We start from the raw sequence: 27489 nt of genomic DNA on the forward strand, positions 1-27489 counted from the left end.
TCATCCCTAGGGACAGATTGCTCAGTAGCTTATAAAGACAACACACAAAATGTTTTTAGCATAGGCTCATCCATTATTTTTTTTTTATCAATATTTAATTTTACAAAGAGCAAAGAAGAAATTTGACTTTACCAACCTTTTAACCCCTTGCAGCTCTCTCAAGTAGACAATGAGTTGGAAATAAGCAATGAAGTCACAGTCTGCATATTGCAAAAAGGCCAACTTAAAGGGATATGAAACCCACGTGGCTAGTGTCAAGAGAATATAACAAGATCAAGAAAATACATTTTTAATTAAAGGGACACTAAACCCAGATTTTTTTTTTTTCATGATTCAGACAGAGAAGTCAATTTCAAGCAACTTTCTTAATTACTCCTATTATCAATTTTTCTTCATTCTCCTGGTATCTTTATTTGAAAAAGCAGGAATGTAAGCTTAGGAGCCGGACCATTTTTGGTTCAGCACCTGGGAAGCGCTTGGTGGCTACATTTGACTAACTAGGTGCTGAACCAAAAATGGCTTGGCTCCTAAGCTTACATCCCTGCTTTTTCAAATAAAGATACAAAGAGAACGAAAAAAATGCTAAAAGGAGTAAATTAGAAAGTTGCATAAAACTGCTGCTCTATCTGAATCATGAAAGAAAAAATTTGGGTTCAGTGTCCCTTTAATACATTGACTACAGTATATAATTAATATAGTGCATTCTGTCTTAAACATTTTTAGTCTTCAGTATTGATGAGGTCAACTGATTTCCCTTTCCTCTTCTGCGCTCCTGCTATCTGAGATCCTCCTTACTCCTCCAGCTATTTTTAAACCTCAGGATGCCTCTGCAACAGCATCCAAAAGTCAAATATACTGCACTTTGCATCAGCACTTAGTGTGGGGCAGGCTCCTTGTCAACACCCGTCCTCCTCTCTCACTCCTCTGCTTCTCTCCTCATAACAAGATTCAAAGGAACCCATCATAAAAAAACAAAAGCCAAGACAAGAGAAGGACGCTGAGATTCATTTATACTTAGGGACAATTTGTGCAGCTGATCAAGGCTACCTGTGCTTAGGTAAGTGTGCTCAGATCATGCCAGCTTTTGGTGGGTGGGCAAGGTATTCATTTTTATAAAACTATAACAATACAAATGAATCATTTTTAAAAATGTAAAAATAATAAAATTAAATTAAGCACCATTCGTAAAACCAAGACCCACTGTAACTGAAGCTCTGTCAGCGAAATTCTGCTGAGACTGCAAAGTATGGTATGAGACGAATATAGACAGCAGCCAAATGTTCTCTGGGTAACACAAGCTGTTGCTTATACTTTTACGAGGTTTGCTTTGTGCTTTCTGATTAAGAACAGTTAATAAAGTTCACCTCCTGGCCTTTTTTCTATGTTAAGAAGAGGTTCTAAAAGCACAAACCTGTGAAATGCACGAACCATTTAATGTAGGCTTTTTGGAGCTTATTTTGGTTATTGTAAATATCACAATATTTATGACAAGTGATGAAACCATATGGATGGCAGCAGGCCCATCTAGTTTATATAAAAAGCTTCATTAGTTGCCAGAATAATTATCGTGGGAGTTCTTAAATTCCTTTACCCTATCTACTGCTTCCACTGGAAGAATTGTCCTTGTTTCCACTACTCTTGTAGTAAATGAATTATTTCTCAGGTCACTTGTGACTCCTGGCAGATTATGTTGTGTTATTTGGTCTTTTTCTTTTATTTATTTATACAGAATTGGTAACAATATATAAAGTACAGTAAGTTTTTGTTGTGTCACATTTTTCTGCTTCAAGCTTTAACATATCACTTAGTCTTGCATTATAGAGTGCTGTTTCTGTCAGCCTTCTGATAATTTGGCTTTATGTCCTTCTGTAGATAAATTCTCCAGCACTGCGTACAATATTTTAGTGAGGTGTAACTATCGTCTATTAACACAAGCACTCTCTTATTTATTTTTGCTTTATAACAAAAAGATTAAAGAACCCCTTCAAGACTATGGAAAGGTCTCCAAATGACCAACAAAGGCAAAACTAGTGCTATCTTGTTTTATTATCTTTTCAAAATGGGAACTGTTTTTACTTCTGGACTGTCTAGTGTCTATTTGTGAACTATGGGCAATGGTCACTACAACTGTTTTTTATTATTACTTTCTTCAGAAAATAAGTTTTAAGACTTTTGTCTCTAGTTATCCAAACTCCTTCTATTCCATATTAATGACAATGTGACAGTTGATACAGCCAGAGGCCCTATATGGTGTTGGCTGCCTAGATTAGTATCGCATTACTGGCTTTCCTTGGGGTCTTGGCACAGCATGGAGTCTAAATATTGGTCAAGCCGTCACTGAGATTTTTTTTGCACTTAATTAAAATGATAATGTACAAACAAATTCATGTATATGCGGCACATAGACAATACATTTTTTGTACACAAATTGTTATAATGTCCGCTGGACAGAAAGTAAACGGTACAGAATATTTTATTGTATTCATAACCCTTTCATGCATCCACTTGTTTCTGAAGAATCACTTTTTACCCATAATAAATGTTTTATTGGCAAAGTCTACTCCTTTAATTCCACCAAGGTTTCTAATTCTAGACAAATAACATTACTTTCACTTGTGATATTTTTGCCCAGTTTTAAATTGATTTTCTGAACAGAACATGTTCATTTTAGATCCTCCCAAAGTTATATTTTTGGAGTGCGCTATGATTATCTCTGATTATCTACACACAACTTAAAAGCGTAACTTTAATGTGCCTATAAAAATGTTCATGTAGCAGAAGAACTCTATCTGAGCATCACAGTGACATTTTAAACCACTCATGGGTCAGGCATGACGTAAGAAATGTCCAGGGTGGATAAAAATACTTTCTGGGTTTGTCCTCTGTGTACTGACTGAGCTTATAGATGTAAGGAGGTACAGGAGGGTTGTTTGTGCCAAAACAACAGGAAGGTTTTCTGTAGCAATAAACCAATAATGTACCCTCTAGATAGTAAGTGTTAATGAGCAGGGTCCTGGTAGTAAACCTGATGTTTGTTGTACATGATATGTAATTGCCCAGACCATGTGAAATACAGTGATGATGAGTAGGATCACTGTTGATTAAATTAGGTTTTAAAGTACAACTAGCTCAGTATTCTCAGCTGTGTTTTGTAGTGGTTCAGTTTATTCTCATGTAGCTGGAGAGGCCGTGTGCCCACCAAGAAGAGGCGTTTGGAGGATGCTTAGTGGGGTGTGTCCTATGGAGGAATGGGCATAACTAAGACAGAGCAGCAGGCACATAAGGGTTGTGTAGGTAAGGCACATAAGGGTTTTATAGGTAGACTTATACATGTTGTATAGGTAGGCACATACATGTTGTATAGGTAGGCACATACATGTTGTATAGGTAGGCACATATGTGTTGTATAGGTAGGCACATACATGTTGTATAGGTAGGCACATGTGTTGTATAGGTAGGCACATGTGTTGTATAGGTAGGCACATATGTGTTGTATAGGTAGGCACATACATGTTGTATAGGTAGGCACATATGTGTTGTATAGGTAGGCACATACATGTTGTATAGGTAGGCACATATGTGTTGCATAGGTAGGAACATATGTGTTGTATAGGTAGGAACATACATGTTGTATAGGTAGGCACATACATGTTGTATAGGTAGGCACATATGTGTTGCATAGGTAGGAACATATGTGTTGTATAGGTAGGAACATACATGTTGTATAGGTAGGCACATACATGTTGTATAGGTAGGCACATATGTGTTGTATAGGTAGGCACATACATGTTGTATAGGTAGGCACATATGTGTTGTACAGGTAGGCACATACATATTGTATAGGTAGGCAAATATGTGTTGTATAGGTAGGCACATACATGTTGTATAGGTAGGCAAATATGTGTTGTATATGTAGGCACATACATGTTGTATAGGTAGGCACATATGTGTTGTATAGGTAGGCACATACGTGTTGTATAGGTAGGCACATATGTGTTGCATAGGTAGGCACATACATGTTGTATTGGTAGGCACATATGTGTTGTATAGGTAGGCACATACATGTTGTACAGGTAGGCACATATGTGTTGTATAGGTAGGCACATACATGTTGTATTGGTAGGCACATATGTGTTGTACAGGTAGGCACATACATATTGTATAGGTAGGCAAATATGTGTTGTATAGGTAGGCAAATATGTGTTGTATAGGTAGGCAAATATGTGTTGTATAGGTAGGCACATATGCGTTGTATAGGTAGGCACATACATGTTGCATAGGTAGGCACATATGTGTTGTATAGGTAGGCACATACATGTTGTATTGGTAGGCACATATGTGTTGTATAGGTAGGCACATACATGTTGTATTGGTAGGCACATATGTGTTGTATAGGTAGGAACATACATGTTGTATAGGTAGGCACATATGTGTTGTATAGGTAGGCACATACATGTTGTATAGGTAGGCACATATGTGTTGTATAGGTAGGCACATACATATTGTATAGATAGGTACATGTGTTGTATAGGTAGGCACATACATGTTGTATAGGTATGCACATATGTGTTGTATAGGTAGGAACATACATGTTGTATAGGTAGGCACATATGTGTTGTATAGGTAGGCACATACATGTTGTATAGGTAGGCACATATGTGTTGTACAGGTAGGCACATACATGTTGTATAGGTAGGCACATATGTGTTGTATAGGTAGGCACATACATGTTGTATAGGTAGGCACATATGTGTTGTATAGGTAGGCACATACATGTTGTATAGGTAGGCACATGCGTGTTGTATAGGTAGGCACATATGTGTTGTATAGGTAGGCACATACATGTTGTATTGGTAGGCACATATGTGTTGTACAGGTAGGCACATACATATTGTATAGGTAGGCAAATATGTGTTGTATAGGTAGGCAAATATGTGTTGTATAGGTAGGCACATATGCGTTGTATAGGTAGGCACATACATGTTGTATAGGTAGGCACATATGTGTTGTATAGGTAGGCACATACATGTTGTATTGGTAGGCACATATGTGTTGTATAGGTAGGCACATACATGTTGTATTGGTAGGCACATATGTGTTGTATAGGTAGGAACATACATGTTGTATAGGTAGGCACATATGTGTTGTATAGGTAGGCACATACATGTTGTATAGGTAGGCACATATGTGTTGTATAGGTAGGCACATACATATTGTATAGGTAGGTACATGTGTTGTATAGGTAGGCACATACATGTATAGGTATGCACATATGTGTTGTATAGGTAGGAACATACGTGTTGTATAGGTAGGCACATAAGGGTTTTATAGGTAGACTCATACATGTTGTATAGGTAGGCACATATGTGTTGTATAGGTAGGCACATACATGTTGTATAGGTAGGCACATATGTGTTGTACAGGTAGGCACATACATATTGTATAGGTAGGCAAATATGTGTTGTATAGGTAGGCACATACATGTTGTATAGGTAGGCAAATATGTGTTGTATAGGTAGGCACATACATGTTGTATAGGTAGGCACATATGTGTTGTATAGGTAGGCACATATGTGTTGTACAGGTAGGCACATACATATTGTATAGGTAGGCAAATATGTGTTGTATAGGTAGGCAAATATGTGTTGTATAGGTAGGCAAATATGTGTTGTATAGGTAGGCACATATGCGTTGTATAGGTAGGCACATACATGTTGTATAGGTAGGCACATATGTGTTGTATAGGTAGGCACATACATGTTGTATTGGTAGGCACATATGTGTTGTATAGGTAGGCACATACATGTTGTATTGGTAGGCACATATGTGTTGTATAGGTAGGCACATACATGTTGTATAGGTAGGCACATATGTGTTGTATAGGTAGGCACATACATGTTGTATTGGTAGGCACATATGTGTTGTACAGGTAGGCACATACATATTGTATAGGTAGGCAAATATGTGTTGTATAGGTAGGCAAATATGTGTTGTATAGGTAGGCAAATATGCGTTGTATAGGTAGGCACATATGCGTTGTATAGGTAGGCACATACATGTTGTATAGGTAGGCACATATGTGTTGTATAGGTAGGCACATACATGTTGTATTGGTAGGCACATATGTGTTGTATAGGTAGGCACATACATGTTGTATTGGTAGGCACATATGTGTTGTATAGGTAGGAACATACATGTTGTATAGGTACGCACATATGTGTTGTATAGGTAGGCACATACATGTTGTATAGGTAGGCACATATGTGTTGTATAGGTAGGCACATACATATTGTATAGGTAGGTACATGTGTTGTATAGGTAGGCACATACATGTTGTATAGGTATGCACATATGTGTTGTATAGGTAGGAACATACATGTTGTATAGGTAGGCACATATGTGTTGTATAGGTAGGCACATACATGTTGTATAGGTAGGCACATATGTGTTGTACAGGTAGGCACATACATGTTGTATAGGTAGGCACATATGTGTTGTATAGGTAGGCACATACATGTTGTATAGGTAGGCACATATGTGTTGTATAGGTAGGCACATACATGTGGTATAGGTAGGCACATACGTGTTGTATAGGTAGGCACATATGTGTTGTATAGGTAGGCACATACATGTTGTATTGGTAGGCACATATGTGTTGTACAGGTAGGCACATACATATTGTATAGGTAGGCAAATATGTGTTGTATAGGTAGGCAAATATGTGTTGTATAGGTAGGCACATATGCGTTGTATAGGTAGGCACATACATGTTGTATAGGTAGGCACATATGTGTTGTATAGGTAGGCACATACATGTTGTATTGGTAGGCACATATGTGTTGTATAGGTAGGCACATACATGTTGTATTGGTAGGCACATATGTGTTGTATAGGTAGGAACATACATGTTGTATAGGTAGGTACATGTGTTGTATAGGTAGGCACATACATGTTGTATAGGTATGCACATATGTGTTGTATAGGTAGGAACATACATGTTGTATAGGTAGGCACATATGTGTTGTATAGGTAGGCACATACATGTTGTATAGGTAGGCACATATGTGTTGTACAGGTAGGCACATACATGTTGTATAGGTAGGCACATATGTGTTGTATAGGTAGGCACATACATGTTGTATAGGTAGGCACATATGTGTTGTATAGGTAGGAACATACATGTTGTATAGGTAGGCACATATGTGTTGTATAGGTAAGCACATACATGTTGTATAGGTAGGCACATATGTGTTGTATAGGTAGGCACATACATGTTGTATAGGTAGGCACATACGTGTTGTATAGGTAGGCACATATGTGTTGTATAGGTAGGCACATACATGTTGTATAGGTAGGCACATATGTGTTGTATAGGTAGGAACATACATGTTGTATAGGTAGGCACATATGTGTTGTATAGGTAGGCACATACATGTTGTATAGGTAGGCACATATGTGTTGTATAGGTAGGAGCATACATGTTGTATAGATAGGCACATACATGTTGTATAGGTAGGCACATATGTGTAGGAACATACATGTTGTATAGGTAGGCACATATGTGTTGTATAGGTAGGCACATACATATTGTATAGGTAGGTACATGTGTTGTATAGGTAGGCACATACATGTTGTATAGGTATGCACATATGTGTTGTATAGGTAGGAACATACATGTTGTATAGGTAGGCACATATGTGTTGTATAGGTAGGCACATACATGTTGTATAGGTAGGCACATATGTGTTGTACAGGTAGGCACATACATGTTGTATAGGTAGGCACATATGTGTTGTATAGGTAGGCACATACATGTTGTATAGGTAGGCACATATGTGTTGTATAGGTAGGAACATACATGTTGTATAGGTAGGCACATATGTGTTGTATAGGTAAGCACATACATGTTGTATAGGTAGGCACATATGTGTTGTATAGGTAGGCACATACATGTTGTATAGGTAGGCACATACGTGTTGTATAGGTAGGCACATATGTGTTGTATAGGTAGGCACATACATGTTGTATAGGTAGGCACATATGTGTTGTATAGGTAGGAACATACATGTTGTATAGGTAGGCACATATGTGTTGTATAGGTAGGCACATACATGTTGTATAGGTAGGCACATATGTGTTGTATAGGTAGGAGCATACATGTTGTATAGATAGGCACATACATGTTGTATAGGTAGGCACATATGTGTAGGAACATACATGTTGTATAGGTAGGCACATATGTGTTGTATAGGTAGGAACATACATGTTGTGTAGGTAGGCACATATGTGTTGTATAGGTAGGAACATACATTTTGTATAGGTAGGCACATATGTGTTGTATAGGTAGGCACATATGTGTTGTATAGGTAAGCACGTACATGTTGTATAGGTAGGTACATATGTGTTGTATAGGTAGGAACATACATGTTGTATTGGTAGGCACATACATGTTGTATAGGTAGGAACATACATGTTGTATAGGTAGGCACATACATGTTGTATAGGTAGGCACATATGTGTTGTATAGGTAGGCGGAACATACATGTTGTATAGGTAGGCACATATGTGTTGTATAGGTAGGCACATATGTGTTGTATAGGTAGGCACATATGTGTTGTATAGGTAGGCACATATGTGTTGTATAGGTAGGCGGAACATACATGTTGTATAGGTAGGCACATACATGTTGTATAGGTAGGCACATATGTGTTATATAGGTAGGCGGAACATACATGTTGTATAGGTAGGCACATATGTGTTGTATAGGTAGGCACATACATGTTGTATAGGTAGGCACATATGTGTTGTATAGGAACGCACATACATGTTGTATAGGTAGGCACATATGTGTTGTATAGGTAGGCACATATGTGTTGTATAGGTAGGCACATATGTGTTGTATAGGTAGGCGGAACATACATGTTGTATAGGTAGGCGGAACATACATGTTGTATAGGTAGGCACATACATGTTGTATAGGTAGGCACATATGTGTTATATAGGTAGGCCGAACATACATGTTGTATAGGTAGGCACATATGTGTTGTATAGGTAGGCACATACATGTTGTATAGGTAGGCACATATGTGTTGTATAGGAACGCACATACATGTTGTATAGGTAGGCACATATGTGTTGAAACAAATTAAATAATAGAAGTGAATTGGGTTGTTGTTTAAAATTGCATGTTCTCTCTGAATCATAAAGAAAAATGTTTTGTTTCATGTCCCTTTAATTTAGTTTTTTGGTTGTGATATTCATTATTCCTATATGCTGCTTTTAATATGATTTAGTGAGTAGTTTACAATGGACTTTGGTTTTTATTTTGTTACATCTTCTGAACGTTGTAATTATTTTGTGAATCTCTTCGACCATATCATGAAACCTATTTGTTATCAAATGAAATACTTTAATCATATAAAAGTATATTTTAAATGCATGTCCCTGTCCTGAATAAGCCTAAATGATCTTGTTTGGCTTGCAGATACATCTCTCCAGCAACAGAGCTGTGGGTACTGTACTTCTCAGCCAATGAGCATTAGAGGAAAGTACCCATCAGTCAGTGAGAATTAACAGGAAGTACTTATCAGCCAATAAGCATTAACAGGAAGTATTTATCAGCCAATGACCATTAGCATGGAGTACCTATCAGCCAGGGAACAATAGCAGGAAGTACCTATCAGCCAATAAGCATTAGAAAGAAGCACCTATTATCCAGCGAGCATTATCAGGAAGTACCTATCAGCCAATCAACATTAGCAGGAAGTAGCTATCAGCCAATCAACATTAACAGGAAGTATCCATGAGCTAATAAGCATTAGTAGGAAGTACACATCTGATTCTGCCATACAAGCTTCAATTTACACAACTTTTACTTCACATTTTTATTTTTCCTGGCAGTACATTTAAAGGCACATGTTACTGATATGCTAAATCACTTTAAAGAACTGGTTTTCAAACCTGTCCTCAGGCCTCCCAAACAGGGCAGATTTTCAGGATTACCTTGGGTGAGAGCACGTAAATAAGCATGTTTACTAATAAGCTGATTGTTTCACCTGTGCTCTAGTTCAGAAATCCTCAAAATCTGGCCTGTTAGGGAGACATGTGGACAGGTTTGAAAATCAGTAGTTTAAAGTGATGCAGAATAAATAATAGGGATGGAGAAATGTGCTTAAGTGTAATTCACTTAGTAGAAAGAATAGTCCCGTGGACATTCGTTTTGTGCAATAAAATGCTAATAAGAACGAAAATACAGTAATATTCAGTAATTGAATGTTGTTTTGAATGTTACTTTAGTCTTCGAATGTTTATATTTAAATAGAATATCCACATTCAAATTTTCGAATTTAACATTCAATTTGAAAAATGCTATTCAGAAGTTCTAGTTTATGTGGTAGGGAATTTAGTAAATTGATACATAATAGATACAAATATTTTGATTATAAGTTTCCTATTTCAAATATTGCATAATTTGAATATTATATTTAAAGAGAGCATTAGAAATACTAATAAAAATATATTTATCCCATTTTTTTAAATTTGAATAATGCATAATTCGATTCCTGAAGTTTGCCCACAGGCCAAAATATGTAAATGAGATTACTCTAGAGTGAGTCACTTGCTGCTCATGCTTGTGAAGTAATCAGTAGGGTAATCTGCTCATCACCCAGAATGCTTTAGCTTTACCTTAGCTGATGACTTTATAAGTCTGATGATGTGCAAATGACTTTTTAAAGTAGTTTGATGATCATCAAATGACTCCAGAATGTTCTCTAAAGTAATCCTGTTTGTCTTGGGTAGCTTTTAGGTGACAACACTGGTGACATAATGCTCAGCGTGTAGCTACAAATTAGGGGACTCATTCATAAGAGACATAAAAATAATGTTATTATTATCTGTAGCTGACAGTTGAAGCTGACACATCCTAACCAAAGAAAGTATATGAAACCCAAGATTTTATTTTGTGATTCGGACAGAGCATACAGATTATTTTAAGTTTCCAATTTACGTTTATTATCAAATTTGCTTTGTTCCCATAATCAAACCTCTCACTACATCAAAATATGTATTTTTCATGAAGTAAAGAAGGCAGCACTTTCTGAAAAACTTAAAAATATTAAAACTAAAATACACTGCATTTTAGTTTAATACAAGATTTAAATTGTTCGTCATTTTCTGCTAATTTTGTGCTATTTATTATTGACAGCAAAAGAAGCCCTGTTTGTAGTTCTCTATGTAAAGGCTGGATCAGTTCAGTAGTGACCGAGCCCATACTCTATGATTAAAGGGACAGTATACTGTAAAATAGTTTTTCCCTTAATGTGTTTACAATTGCTTTTTTTACCAACTGCAGAGTAAAAAAATGTATGAGATTTGCTTTTTAAGGCTTATTCGTGTATATTAAAGCTCTGATTTTGTGTTTTGAAGCCACAACCTAATAAAATGGGTTGAGCTTGTAGGTATAATCCGATCTCATTACTGTATCACATTGTGCACATATACCTGCTTCTTTATCTTATATCTGTAGGTATAATCCGATCTCATTACTGTATCACATTGTGCAAATATACCTGCTTCTTTATCTTATATCTGTCCTTAAAACAATCACCAGTACTTTGAGAGAACAATGGAAAATCAACATTTTATTACCTTATCTCTGCTATATCCGACTGGGAGTGTAATTTCTTCTGCTGACTGTGTTTACAAAGCTTATCTATAGCTGGTACGCGCGGCCACAAACTTTCAGAATAGGTGGGGATACCACATGCTAAATCAACAATTTCAAATGCCAATATAAGGGTAAAGGAGCTACTTGTAAACAATTTAATACAATCCAGCAGGTAAAGTGGATCATTGGGAACAAATTAAAGGGGAGAAATTGTTTGAGTAAACTGTCCCTTTAAATCACAGTCTCCAAGACAGATTGAGAGGCAGATACATTAATATGTCAGCTTTCATTTCATTTAGCCAGTGACCCATTGAAAAAGTGCACAATTGTGATACTGCAGTTTTTTTTCTTTGTGTAATAAATGATTTTGTAATGTTTAAATCCCCTGTACTGATCCCCCCATGTATTTATTTTAAAGGGGGGGAATTTTAGAAAAAGTAATTAATAAAATATAATAGTTAAAGCAGCTACTTTTTCACAAATCTCCATCTGCCATATGTAATTAACTGCTGATAACGGTTTTAAAACATAGACGTCAATCAGTATTAATAAATCCCATGTCTTTGTTGCTTGTAGGAAAAAAGAATTTAAGATGCCACTCTCAGGAACACCTGCCCCAAACAAAAGAAAAAAGTCTACAAAAATCATCATAGATATAAACCGTAAGTTTTGGCCTCTGTCTTCTGTAGCTGTTCTGTTTGTATGAGATATTTACTTTATAGTGCTTGTTAAATCATGCTCCATAGTGTATAGATCATATATATATGTGTGTGTGTGTGTGCAACATCTTGGTAACCATAAGCTCTGACCTTTAAATTATAGAACATCTGCATAAGGATGGGAATGTTGGCGGATATATTAAATATGAGATCATTATCCTTGCATGAGCTGCTATGTTGTGGGAATATTCAACTGAACGCAATTTTTTTCTTTCATGATTCAGATAGAGCATGCAATTTTAAGCAACTTTCTATTTTACTCCTATTATCAATTTTTCTTTGTTCTCTTGGTATCTTTATTTGAAAAAGCTAGAATGTAAGCTTAGGAGCCAGCCCATTTTTTATTCAGCACCTGGGTAGCACTTGCTGATTGGTGGCTAAATTTAGCCACCAATCAGCAAGCGCTACCCAGGTGCTGAACCAAAGAGTTCATAAGTTTACATTTCTGCTTTTCAAATAAAAATACCAAGATAACAAAGAAAAATTGATAATAGGAGTAAATTAGAAACTTGCTTAAAATTGTTGCTTTATCTGAATCATGAAAGAAAAAAATTGGGTTCAGTGTCCCTTTAATGTTTCCAATGACCTGTTATACCAGGAGTATATATTAGCTTTATTTTTTGTGTATAAAATAGCTGTTAAAAACAGACCATTTAAATGGGCTGAGCTTGCTTTTTTAGATCAGACATCCTTATCTATTTTACTATATACATGTGCCTCCTTATCTTATCTCTTTGTCTGTACACAAAGTTTGATGCTTAGAGAGAGCAACTGAAAATGTTAGTATCTGTCACTACTACCCCCACAGTGCTACTGCTGACCCTTAATTACATAGCTTTTCATTGAGAATAAAAATGTATCGTTTTTTTTAGTACAAGCGGTGATTTTAACAGGCAAAATCAGGTATTTCAAATGACAAAATAAAAATAAATTATATATTTGTAAAGAATATATTAACTGCAGCCGGTAAAATGGATCATTGGAACATATTAAAAGGGAGACAGTACACTGTCCCTTTAACCAAGCAAAAATAAAATAAAATAAATGAATCCCTAACTAATGTTTATCAGACATTATATAACACTTAAAGGGACATGAAACCCAAATTTGTTTTTTCATCTGTCAGATCAGAGCATACAATTTTAAACAACTTTCCAATTTACTTCTATTATCTAATTTGCTTAGTTTTATTGGTATCATTTTCTGGGAAAGCATATCTAGGTAGGCATATATGCCTCTTGTCATTGCCTCCTGTCATTGGCTTACCAATATGTTCAGCTAGCTCCCAGTAGTGCATTACTGCTCCTTCAATACACAATATCAACAAAATGAAGCAAAATGGCTAATACAAGTAAAATGAAAAGTTGTTTAAAAATATATGTTCAATCTGAATCATTATCGTTTGGGGGAATTTCATGTCCCTTTAAGTTTGCTTATATATTTTATAAGACAAGCTAATTTTACCCTTTTCTATCAGGCAGCATTGCTAGTGTTTGTGCAATAGGACTGCCAATGTCCACACAGGTTTTTTATTAGTATAATTGCCAATATCAGTAAAGCTAGCAATGTCACAACTGGTTATTGTCACCGCTGTTTGTATTAGAATAATAGGCAAAATCCGCTACAGCGTTTGTTGATGTCAATGCAATTACAAGGAATTATTTTCTGTAAATTGAATTTTTGCTTAAAAAAATAACCTTGTTATTTTATTTAAACTTTTAGGATTAATCACACTATTCTGATTAAAGGGACATTATGCTCATAACATATATAGTATATGCACAATTAAGCACTACTTTGAAAAAGAAATGTTAACACTGTCAAAACATGGATTCGACCAGACTTTTCAAGGGCTCTGAATTACAGTTTAAACACTCTTATATTCACATGTACATGTATTGATTACAATACAATTTAATGCAGATATAGAGTTACTGATAAAAATGTAAAAAGTGTATGTAGTGATATAAAATAAATATCAATATATACACTGTTCTGCCAGGTCCCATCATTCTTATTAAAACACAAAGAAAATGACCTTCACAACTGCAATTCATGAATTCACTCATCAGTATTTTGTAACTAAAGTTATTTACAATCTGAATATTTTGCATTGTGCAGTTGATCAGTAACTCTCTGTTTACTGGTTATTTTTGTAGCTTCAAACGAAGGAGAGCAAGATAATTCCAGCCTAAATTTAGGGAAGAAGATCAGCGTACCCCGGGATATCATGCTGGAGGAATTGTCGTTGCTTAGCAATAAAGGATCCAAGATGTTTAAACTTCGGCAAAAGAGGGTGGAAAAATTTATCTACGAGAACAACCCTGATGTGTTTTCCGACAATTCTTTGGTAGGATAAAAGTAATTCAAACTAATGCCAAGAAAGATCTATGTTTTGTGAACTATTCCAGGTTTGTCCGACATTTATACTTTTGGGCTGACAGACCATATTATGGAATATCCCTGATTCACTGACTCAACATGTAGTCTGTTTCTGGGCCAGGAGTATACATGTTGAACACCCCTGATCTATATTTAAAGGGACACTAAGCACTAAATACATTTCATGCACCTACCTCAAATCATGGGAGCCGCCATTTCAGGTATCTGAAGGAGAGTTGCTGCACGTGTGCACTGTCAAATAGTAAAATATAGATTTCAACATGCAGGACCAATAGCTAGAGGGGGGGGGGGGGATAACCTCAATGCTATGCCTATAAAATATATTAAGTGTTAAATGTCCCTTTAAGCTACCTATTTATTTAAGATCTTCAGCTCCACCTGAACATTTGAGTGGAGAATATAACAAAACCATCAGGCTATTGCATCCACTCAAAATGTGATGAATGTTTTGATAAACTGAATAGCTTACTTTGTGCTGTTAAGAGTATTACACGTGTATGCACATAGGTAAAGAGACAATACACCCCCATTAATAGGTTTTTGTTGCCTATAGGTACATGTAGTCAAAAATACATTCTCATGGTTCACACAGAGCAATTTCAAAATCATGATACTAACAACAAAAACAAAGCTAGACAATCCTTACCAGGTTAATTACTTGACAGCTAAGGACTAAACTGAAAAATATATTTGAATGGTGTAAAACCTGTCTTTCAAATGAGGGCTCTTAAGGTAGGTAAGGGCTTTTTTAAATCATTAGATATGTCCCCCCCCCCCCCCCAAATGTGAGGTATGGGTCATTTTTATGACAATCGTCTGGTAGCTACTGTAGATGGACATGGGACCACTAATTTTAAAAATCTCTTTATAATAAGGGGTCTCATTTTTTGGGGAAGATGAGAGTGAGGTTACCCCACACCATAATATTCTTCCCTATGCATAACTTATATCATGTGATAGCTGCTAGTCATGTGACCCCTCATATGTAACAGGGGCCTTTAGTGCATAGATGGGGGTGCTAGGGTCCTCTTTGTATCCCAAGCTTCATAAAAGCCACATAGTATTCAGGCGACTGAAATCCATGGCAATCACCTGCTTCTTAGGTACATAAGATGGTTTACCCCTAATTTGAGAGAGGGTAATCCCATATTTCATGTTTGCTTCAGAAAATAGGGGCTCTCCATACAGTAAATGCATTTGGCCGGTACATGCTCCAGAGATAAATGCACAAGCAAGTCCTGTTAGATGCAATCACTCTAGTGCACTGGTTATTAAACCTGTCCTCAGGCCTCCCCAACAGGGCAGGTTTTCAGGATTACCTTGGATGAGAGCAGGTAAAACAACCATGTTTACTAATCAGCTGATTATTTCACCTGTGCACTAGTTCAGATATCCTCAAAATCTGCCCTGTTAGGGAACCCTGAGGAATAGTTTGAAAACCAGTGCACTTATGTAAACATTATCATGCAACAAATATATAGGAAAACTGTTTGTAGTCATGTTTGAAATACCTAATGTCTGGTTTTCATATATAACTTTTATCGCTCTTTAAAAGGGATATTCTATTGGCAAAAATACTTATCTCTAATGTGTGCCCCTGAACAGGACACGGCATCTTAACCAATCAAAAGTGGTTGTTGCATGACCCAGCCAGCTGTGCCTGCTCAGGTGCTGCAAGGCATTCGACTTATGAGCTGGACTTTACCTATGTATTTAACCCTTTGCATGGGTTACACACATCATTATGGATCATTAATGTAAAAAAATCATTTACCTTAATTAATTTTTGTAAATTTTTTTTTGCATACAAATGTATCTTTAAAGGACAGCAGTATAATATTTAGCATTCTAAACACATTAATCACATTTTCACGGATCAGAGACTTTTCAATATACTGCTATTATCAAATGTAATTAATTCTCTTGGTATCCTTTGTTAAAAAGCATACCTATGTATGCTTAGAAGCAGCAATACACTACTGGGAGCTAGCTGCTGATTGGAGGCTGCACATATATACCTTAGCTTCATTTCAATAGGAGACATTTTGACACTCGCAGAGACTGACTCTTTTTTATGATAACTCTACCAGGGCAGCCCCTGCGAGGTTCTGTGAAAAAAAATCACATCTGAAATTGCAAAGTTTTGATCATCGGCTCCTAAATTCACTGCTATTCTCATTTCTTTCTTCTATCATTTGTTCATACCTTCCTGCTCTATATTCCTCATTTCTATCATTTGTTCATACCTTCCTGCTCTATATTCCTCATTTCTATCATTTGTTCATACCTTCCTGCTCTATATTCCTCATTTCTATCATTTGTTCATACCTTCCTGCTCTATATTCCTCATTTCTATCATTTGTTCATACCTTCCGGCTCTATATTCCTCATTTCTATCATTTGTTCATACCTTCCGGCTCTATATTCCTCATTCTATCATTTGTTCATACCTTCCTGCTCTATATTCCTCATTTCTATCATTTGTTCATACCTTCCGGCTCTATATTCCTCATTCTATCATTTGTTCATACCTTCCTGCTCTATATTCCTCATTTCTATCATTTGTTCATACCTTCCTGCTCTATATTCCTCATTTCTATCATTTGTTCATACCTTCCTGCTCTATATTCCTCATTTCTATCATTTGTTCATACCTTCCTGCTCTATATTCCTCATTTCTATCATTTGTTCTTACCTTCCTGCTCTATATTCCTCATTCTATCATTTGTTCATACCTTCCGGCTCTATATTCCTCATTTCTATCATTTGTTCATACCTTCCTGCTCTATATTCCTCATTTCTATCATTTGTTCATACCTTCCTGCTCTATATTCCTCATTTCTATTATTTGTTCATACCTTCCTGCTCTATATTCCTCATTTCTATCATTTGTTCATACCTTCCTGCTCTATATTCCTCATTTCTATCATTTGTTCATACCTTCCTGCTCTATATTCCTCATTTCTATCATTTGTTCATACCTTCCGGCTCTATATTCCTCATTTCTATCATTTGTTCATACCTTCCGGCTCTATATTCCTCATTTCTATCATTTGTTCATACCTTCCTGCTCTATATTCCTCATTTCTATCATTTGTTCATACCTTCCTGCTCTATATTCCTCATTTCTATCATTTGTTCATACCTTCCGGCTCTATATTCCTCATTTCTATTATTTGTTCATACCTTCCTGCTCTATATTCCTCATTTCTATCATTTGTTCATACCTTCCTGCTCTATATTCCTCATTTCTATCATTTGTTCATACCTTCCGGCTCTATATTCCTTATTTCTATCATTTGCTCATACCTTCCTGCTCTATATTCCTCATTTCTATCATTTGCTCATACCTTCCTGCTCTATATTCCTCATTTCTATCATTTGCTCATACCTTCCGGCTCTATATTCTCATTTCTATCATTTGTTCATACCTTCCGGCTCTATATTCCTCATTTCTATCATTTGTTCATACCTTCCTGCTCTATATTCCTCATTTCTATCATTTGTTCATACCTTCCTGCTCTATATTCCTCATTTCTATCATTTGTTCATACCTTCCGGCTCTATATTCCTCATTTCTATTATTTGTTCATACCTTCCTGCTCTATATTCCTCATTTCTATCATTTGTTCATACCTTCCGGCTCTATATTCCTCATTTCTATTATTTGTTCATACCTTCCTGCTCTATATTCCTCATTTCTATCATTTGTTCATACCTTCCTGCTCTATATTCCTTATTTCTATCATTTGTTCATACCTTCCTGCTCTATATTCCTCATTTCTATCATTTGTTCATACCTTCCTGCTCTATATTCCTTATTTCTATCATTTGTTCATACCTTCCTGCTCTATATTCCTCATTTCTATCATTTGTTCATACCTTCCGGCTCTATATTCCTCATTTCTATCATTTGTTCATACCTTCCTGCTCTATATTCCTCATTTCTATCATTTGTTCATACCTTCCTGCTCTATATTCCTCATTTCTATCATTTGTTCATACCTTCCGGCTCTATATTCCTCATTTCTATTATTTGTTCATACCTTCCTGCTCTATATTCCTCATTTCTATCATTTGTTCATACCTTCCTGCTCTATATTCCTCATTTCTATCATTTGTTCATACCTTCCTGCTCTATATTCCTCATTTCTATCATTTGTTCATACCTTCCTGCTCTATATTCTCATTTCTATCATTTGTTCATACCTTCCGGCTCTATATTCCTCATTTCTATCATTTGTTCATACCTTCCTGCTCTATATTCCTCATTTCTATCATTTGTTCATACCTTCCTGCTCTATATTCCTCATTTCTATCATTTGCTCATACCTTCCTGCTCTATATTCCTCATTTTCCCATCGTTATTAACCTCTTACAGTAAGTTTATGTTCTTGCCTTGCATTGTGGTTAAAGCCAGTGGTGAGATTCCTCGCTGCATATAAAAGGAACATTCTAATGCTCTAGTGCATAACCCAATAAGGACACTTCAAGGCTTGCCACTCACAAGCAGGACTTTACCTATGGGTTTATTTCCTTTGCAGGAGGTAAATACCTAGTAATCCAGGCTCACTAAAAGCACATGCTCTAACAGATTGGAGCAAGACATTTGTGCATTACATGTCATTTTAATTCATAACCTCTATAAAGAAAATACAGATATCTTTGTCTTCTGTATAGTGTCTATTGCATCCACTTAAAGGTGCATTCTAGTGTAAAATAATATGCTCTATTTCAGTAAACAAAATCCTTGTATTGCTGGGTTTTTAACCATTTGCAAAAGCATTACATGCATAGCCAATGTCGTGCACTTGTCACACACGTATACCACTACAAATAAAGATGAGCCTGAAGCATGCATACGCACGTATTCTCTAATCATTGCCTGTAGAGGTAATGGAGCCGATTTATCAAGTGTCTGTCCGACATGATCCGCTCAGCAGATCATGTCCGACAGCGACAGACATCACTGAATAGCAAAAGCATAAGCTGTCTGCATTTAACATTGCACAAGCAGTTCTGGTGAACTGCTTGTGCAATGCTGCCCCCTGCAGATTCACGGCCAATCGGCTGATAACAGTGGGTGTTAATCAGCTTGATCGTATACAATCTAGCAGATTGATGTCCGCAGCCTCAGAGGAGGCGTACGAGTTAAGGAGCAGCGGTCAATATATTTTCATTATTTATTTTGCTCCTTTTCATATAGCTCTGATTGTGGATTTTCTCATTCTCAGAGCTGGAAATGCACCTGCAGTCTTCTCAAGGCTAACCCTGCTACATGTCTTTTGTAACTGGCTGTAACAAGTAAAGTGCACTTTATACTAACATAAGCACTGTGGTTAGTTTTGTTGTTTGCAGACTCAAGCCCATATTGTTTTAAATAAGGCAAATGTTGGGTGGAGTTTGACTATTGAAAAACAATTGCAGTAAAGTTAAAGTTAATTTGTTTAAAATTTTTTTTAGACTTGGCTGGTATGATATTGTTTAAAGCAATTCAACAGAAATATATTTTTCATGTTCGTAAAGTATGAATAATAATTCATTACCATGTGTTTATTGTCCTTTTAAAGCACTGGTCTCAAAGTACCGGCCCCAGGGCCATATGCAGCCCTGAAGATAGTTTCCTCTGGCCCTCCCTAGGGCTAGGGTTTTAGGAGGTGTAACTAGTTGATATGTTCTATATAGGCACACACAAGATAAATATAAAGACAAGGGTCCAGTGTAGACTCCCAGCATGCACTGCTTACATAAATGTCACTTTTTATGCTGTGTTACAGTTCCAGAATGATCACTTCACTTGGCACTCACAAGATAAATACAGACAACTGAGTATGGCTATTGTGGACTACAACTCCCACAATGCACCAATACTCGGGTAAATATCAATTCCAGTTCTTAGTACATCCAGTTCTGCAGCACTTACTCAGTTCAAGTGGCCCCCATGGGAGAAGAACACTTGGCTAGTGGCCCCCAGATTACATTGAGCTTGATACCCCTGTTTTAAAGTGAAAAAAAACCAAAAACTTTTTTTCTTTCATGATTCAGACAGAACACACAATTTTAAACAACTTTCCACTTTACTTCTATTGAAAATAGATTTTCTTGTTATCCTTTGTTGAAAAGCAGGGATGTACACTAAGGAGTGTGCATGTGTCTTCAGAACTATATGGCAGCAGTTTTGCAACAATGTTATACATTTGCAAGAACACTCGATGGCAGCACCAGTTCCTTTGCTCCAGACATGTGCACACTACCTATCTAGATATCTCTTCAACAAAGAATAACATGAGAAAGATGTAAATTTAATAATAGAAGTAAATTAAAAACTTTTTTAAAATTGTATTCTCTGTCTGAATCATGAAATAAAAAAATGTGTCTTTCATGTCTCTTTAAGGGCCACATATAACTATGGCTATTAAACCCACAAATAACATATTTCCTACAGATTTATATGAGGTTGCTGGGTATCCTCTATCTGCTGTTTGTTTGCCCACCTATCAGAAAGCTCCCATAGCACAAATTCTTAGTACTGCTTTTTCCAAGGGGCCACAAAAACTAATACAGAGGGACACACGTGGCTATCCCTGATATAAATAGTTTAATTAGGAATAGTAAAACATTATTATTTTGCCTCATTTTGCTGTGGTCTTTCAAATTTTGAGAACTGGAAGATCATGCTGCATATGTTACAAGTCTAACCCTGCTGCATTTCTGCCCCTAACTGGCCTCATCAGAGGTGATAAGTTACTGCAAAACAATGCAAGTTGTACTAACAAAATAACAGAAGCTTGTCTATTGCAAGTAGCCAGTCGGGTCTGTCACCAGTAATAGTTTTATGGGGGGGGCTGAGGGGTGCTATGCACCTCCAAACGCAAGTGCAGCACCCCCATTGACCTGTAAAGGACTCCATATATTGTGTGCTGTGTCTTACCACCTCTATTAGCCCCTAACCACCACTGACTGTTGCATTCTCATAAGGCAAGTGGTGAGGGAAGTCCGGTAATTAAAAAATGAAGTGTTAATGTATTCACACTCATCCGGTATGTTACGCAAGTCAGGTTAGTATGTAATAACTAGGAGGGGGAACACAATGCTTTAGAAAATAATTATCTAATGATTTTTCAACAAAACCCATTATTAAAGTCTATGTGGAATGTTGTAGATAAATCATTTGATAGGTTGTTCTAGGATTGTGATTGGTCCCTAGGATTTTTAGACAATAAAATGTCATACCTAAATATCTGGAGATGAAGTTTCAGAAATACACTGATTAGCTCAGCAAGGTGGCGTGTCTGTTTACAAGCGGGGTGAGGGGCATGAGAAGAGCTCCCTACTTTAGTCTAAGACACATAGCTGGGTTATGTTGCTCAGAGACACTAACATTTAGACCCTGTAATGCTTTGGGAGGGTGGAAATAGAAACACATATGGCAGACTCAATCATTCCCTTAAGAAAACCTCCAGCACATAGCGAGACTCGCTCTTACCTTTCAGAGACAGCTACTAAGTTTATAGCTGATCATGTTCTCACTATCCTCTTTATGTAGGGCCCTTGATCCAAGCTATTCATTCTGAATTTATGGGTTGGAGAATACCAAACTGCTCACTGATGGTCAACATCTGATGATGGCTGTAGATCTGTAAGACCGACAAATAGCTCAAAACAAATGGATTAGAGTTATTAAAGGGGCAATAACCCCCCAAAAAAGTCATAATGTATATGAAACAGCAGCAATTTAATGTGTTAAAATATGTTTGTGCATAAAAAAGGTCAAGCTGAAGAACAGGAAGTGCATTGTTGTACACAACTCTCCCCTAGGGGTAGATTTATTAAGTAACGGACGCTGCTTTCTACCCGCAATGTTTCCGGCTCACCAGAAACATAAGTTACGAAGCATCAGTCATAAGACCGCTGCTCCTTAACTCGTCCGCCACCTTTTAGGTGGCGGACTTCAATCATCCCGATCCAATACTATCAACAGAAATGCTTGTGCAATTATATATTTAGCGATGTCGGGCGGACATGATTCGCTACAGTGAGTCATGTCCGCCCGCCATTTGATGAATCGGCCCCCTAGTGTCCGATAATGTAAAGTTCTATCTAAGAACTCTCATCAGTACAGTGAGGTCCAGAAAATCATTTTAAAAGCTAAACTTGTAGCTTGAGGGGTCTTTATCTCACTATGCAGTGTTCTGACTCCTACATAATAATACAATGTCTAAACAAATTCCAGAGATTTTGTGTGATCTCTCCCCACACCAGCGAGCTTTTGATCATCGGACCCATAAGGAGATGTTGCTTATTTTACAATTGTATCAGTACAAGACTAATGTACAACTTGAAGCACTCACTTTCTAAATGACTTGTAATCGAACAGGTTTAACTTGGCAGAATTTAAGTTAAAATATAACTTTTATTAAACTTTTATTAAATCAATAAAAAAAATGGAAAAACATTTTGAAAACCCAAGAAACTATGCTGGATGATAACATATGTGCTCGGGTAAGTGAAACAAAAATTTGATAGGGGTTGTGCAACTTGTGCAACTAATTACGCCCGCTTCAGTCAGTAAAGCGGTGACGTAATAAGCGCATCCAGACTCAACAGGTAGGAAAATGTGACAGACAGTGCTTGTGTTCTGTTAGATTTTCCTAATAGTGCATGCGCAGTACTTGGTAGCTAAATGTGATAGAGGAAGTGCACATAAAGTGCATGCGGGGGACAACATATAATTAATTATATAAAATATAACTTTGATGTACTATTTATTTGTTTAATTATTAATTATATGTGTTGTAAAAAATCTACTACTCATTTGAAGTTCAGAAATAGGGGTCAATTTAACAAGTGCCGGGCGGACATAATTCGCTGTAGCAAATCATGTGCGCCAGACATTCGCCGTTCGGATCGGGATGATTTCAGTCCGCTACTTGTTAACTTTAGTTTCTGCAGAGCCAGAAACAATGGGCGTAGAAAGCAGTATACGCTGCTTGTTGAAGGGACATAAAACCCCAATTTTTTCTTTCATGATTCAGATAAAGAATACAATTTCAAACAACTTTCCAAATTACTTCTATTATTTAATTTGCTTCCTTCTCTTGTTATCCTTTGCTGAAAGGTTTATCTAGGCAAGCTCAGGAGCAGCAGAGAACCTAGGTTCTAGCTGCTGATTGGTGGATGCATATACAGGGGCCCATTTAACAAGCACCGTAGGGAGCTTGTGGGCCCGTGTTTCTGGCGAGTCTTCAGACTCACCAGAAACACCAGTTATGAAGCAGCGGTCTAAAGACCGCTGTTCCACAACCCTTTCCGCCTGCGCCGCAATTCAACGCGATCGAGTACGATCGGGTTGATTGACAGCTCCCTGCTCGCAGCCGATTGGCTGCGAGTCAGCAGGGGGCGGCGTTGCACCAGCAGCTCTTGTGAGCTGCTGGTGCAATGCTGAATACGGAGAGCGTATTGCTCTCCGCATTCAGCGAGGTCTTGCGGACCTGATCCGCACTGTCAGATCAGGTTGATAAATAGGCCCCAAGGGCTGTTCCAGATAAGCTTACAGGTTTATGCAACTTCTGTTTGGGTCTGTATCTTCTGGAATTGCATGGCTTTAGGAAGGGTTAAAATATAATAAAATAAAAAATGTGTTTAAAATATAAAAATGCTTTATGGAGATGCAGCCTTTTATTTTACACTAGAATGCCCAAGCTTGATGTGACCTTTAATGTAGTAATTGGGACTGACTCACATGCGCTCAGATAAAGAAATCCTTTAAATCTGGTCTGTTCCAATTTACTTAAGTCCTTAAGATTTCTCTGCAGTTTATGGATAAGGTAACATAATATCAGAGAGGTTTCCTACCCATACAGTACACAATTCTGTACCTTACACTGTCATTTAAATGACATTGCACATATGACATTCTCTAGTTTGTTACAGGATGTCATTTTAGCATTACTAACCATAGATAGAGAGGTACAATACATTGTCAATGTTACTCCACCCCAAATAAAGATAAGGCTGCATACCTGTGTATTGTCACTGGCCTCATCTGAAGAGGTAGTTTGTGAAATTATTGTCCACCTTTGTGTGGGTTAAACACATAGGTAAAGACAGCCTGAGAGCCCCAAGCATTGCAGCTACAGAGAAGGGCACAGCCAGTGATCCTTCCATCCTGATTGGCTCACTAGCAATTTCCTGTGTGGGAGCTGAATACTTGTGGCACCCAACTAGGATGTCCCCTACCTGCAGAACAAAAACACAAAGTTATCAGGATTTTTGATTAAAACATGTTGTAAGAAATTACAGCATCTTTCTTTAAAAAGTAAAGTCAAAAATAAACGTCTATGATTCAGGCAGAAGAAGCAGTTTTTAAACACATTTCCAATATTCTTCCCTTATCAAATGTACTTTGTACTCTTGGCATCCTTTGTTGAAGAGTAATAGGTTGGTTGGTAGGCGATTAGAAACAGGTATTTAGCATTCTATGGTGTTTTCAACTATGTATGACATTGCTTTAAACATTGTTGCAAACACTGCTGCTGGATGGCTAAAGAAACGGTGCACGCTTCCAAGCTCACCTAAAATTACTCTTTATAAAGGATACCAAGATAACTAAACAAAATTGCTAGTAGGAGTAAATTTGATAAGTTGTTGAAAATCGCATGCTTTATACAATCTATTTAAGTTTAAAGTGACATGAGAACCAAAAATGTTTCTTTCATGATTCGGATTTAGTTCTATTATCAAAATTGATTTGCTCTTTTTTTTTAAATAGTAAGTTCTATCTGAATCACAAAATAAATTGTCTGGGTTCCATATCCCTTTAATTTAAATGTATCAATACTTCTATGTAAATTGTAAAACATACAATAAATACATAAGCAATGTGTCAGTGTATATGTAGGTCTGGCATTTAGAAGAATTACGGTCACAACATGATGCCTTATTGCACTGCAAATGAATATATCTATAAAACTATACATTTGTACAACAATATAACAAATGTCTGGAACAATATACTAGATACTGTGCATTTATGTCAAAACTCCTGAATGTTGTTTGAATCCCTGAAAAGAAAGATAATGAAACTGAAGAGTACAATAGGCTTTGATATGTTTTGCCAATAATCATATGAATGTGATGTGTGAGACAGCTAAAAAAAAGACTTTATACTGCACACAATAGAAGCATGAAAAAGACTTAAGGTAGAGCCACTGAGGAGCGCTGATGTGTGTAGTTTATTACTTAGCAATATTATATTCTAGGGCAGCCTTGGAACTTTGTGTAAGTCTGCTCTGAGAGACCTTACTAATAAAGGCTACCGCCAAATGTCATTTACAGCAATTTGGTTTTCTTTCCTGCACCCAAATACATATGTTATAAGAATGACATGGTTTTTATTCATTCCTATGCTGAATAAACCTACTTATTTTTTTATTCTTGTGGAGGAGCGTCCCTTGTCAGCAGTGGAGCTGTGGCAAATGTCCCTATTAGATAACAAGTATGAATTGTGTGAAATAGGCATTTTCTATAGTTGTAATATAAGTTTAATTGAACATTTGCATGGATAGACTGTTTGTTTCAATACATAAATGCTTCCATGCTTGTGCACAGTAAGGCTATCTCATGCTCATGCACAGTAACGTTATCTTATGCTTGTACACAGTAAGGCTATCTCATGCTTGTGCACAGTAAGGCTATCTCATGTTCATGCACAGTAAGGTTATCTTATGCTTGTGCACAGTAAGGCTAGCTCATGCTTGTGCACAGTAAGGATATCTTATGCTTGTACACAGTAAGGTTATCTTGTGCTTGTACACAGTAAGGCTATCTCATGCTTGAACACAGTAAGCCTATCTCATGCTCATGAACAGTAAGGTTATCTTATGCATGTGCACAGTAAGGCCATATCCCATACATGTGCACAGTAAGGCTATCTCATGTTCATGCACAGTAAGGTTATCTTATGCTTGTGCACATTAAGGATATCTTATGATTGTGCACAGTAAGGCTAGATTATGACTGTGCACAGTAAGGATATCTCATGCTTGTGCACAGTAAGGCTATATTATGCCTATGCACAGTAAGGCTATATTATGACTGTGCACAGTAAGGCTATATTATGACTATGCACAGTAAGGATATCTCATGCTTCTGCACAGTAAGGCTATATTATGACTGTGCACAGTAAGGATATCTCATGCTTCTGCACAGTAAGGCTATATTATGACTATGCACAGTAAGGCTATATTATGACTGTGCACAGTAAGGCAATATTATGACTGTGCACAGTAAGGATATCTCATGGTCATGCACAGTAAGGCTATCTTATGATTGTGAACAGTAAGGCTATCTCATGCTTCTGCACAGTAAGGATATATTATGACTGTGCACAGTACGGATAGCTCATGGTCATGCACAGTAAGGCTATCTTATGCTTGTGCACTTAAGGCTATATTATGACTGTGCGCAGTAAGGCTATATTATGACTATGCACAGTAAGGATATATCATGCTTCTGCACAGTAAGGCTATATTATGACTGTGCACAGTAAGGATATCTCATGGTCATGCACAGTAAGGCTATATTATGATTGTGCACAGTAAGGCTATCTTATGCTTGTGCACTTAAGGCTATATTATGACTGTGCACAGTAAGGCTATATTATGACTGTGCACAGTAAGGCTATCTTATGATTGTGCA

The 27489-nt window shown here is 36.9% G+C and overlaps 1 protein-coding gene across 1 annotated transcript in view; it reads left to right on the forward strand.

The window, feature by feature from the left end:
• The first annotated feature begins 851 nt into the window (after positions 1-851).
• Positions 852-27489, forward strand: part of MYOZ1 (myozenin 1) — a 44435-nt gene continuing 17797 nt past the window's right edge. Inside the window, exons 1-3 of the mRNA XM_053692009.1 lie at positions 852-1057; positions 12245-12330; positions 14547-14737. Coding sequence (XP_053547984.1) covers positions 12261-12330; positions 14547-14737 — 261 coding nt within the window. The 5' untranslated portion in view covers positions 852-1057; positions 12245-12260. The remainder of the gene's footprint in view (positions 1058-12244; positions 12331-14546; positions 14738-27489) is intronic.

This window comes from Bombina bombina, chromosome 9 (assembly GCF_027579735.1).
Source record: "Bombina bombina isolate aBomBom1 chromosome 9, aBomBom1.pri, whole genome shotgun sequence".
In the NCBI taxonomy this organism is placed as follows: domain Eukaryota; kingdom Metazoa; phylum Chordata; class Amphibia; order Anura; family Bombinatoridae; genus Bombina; species Bombina bombina.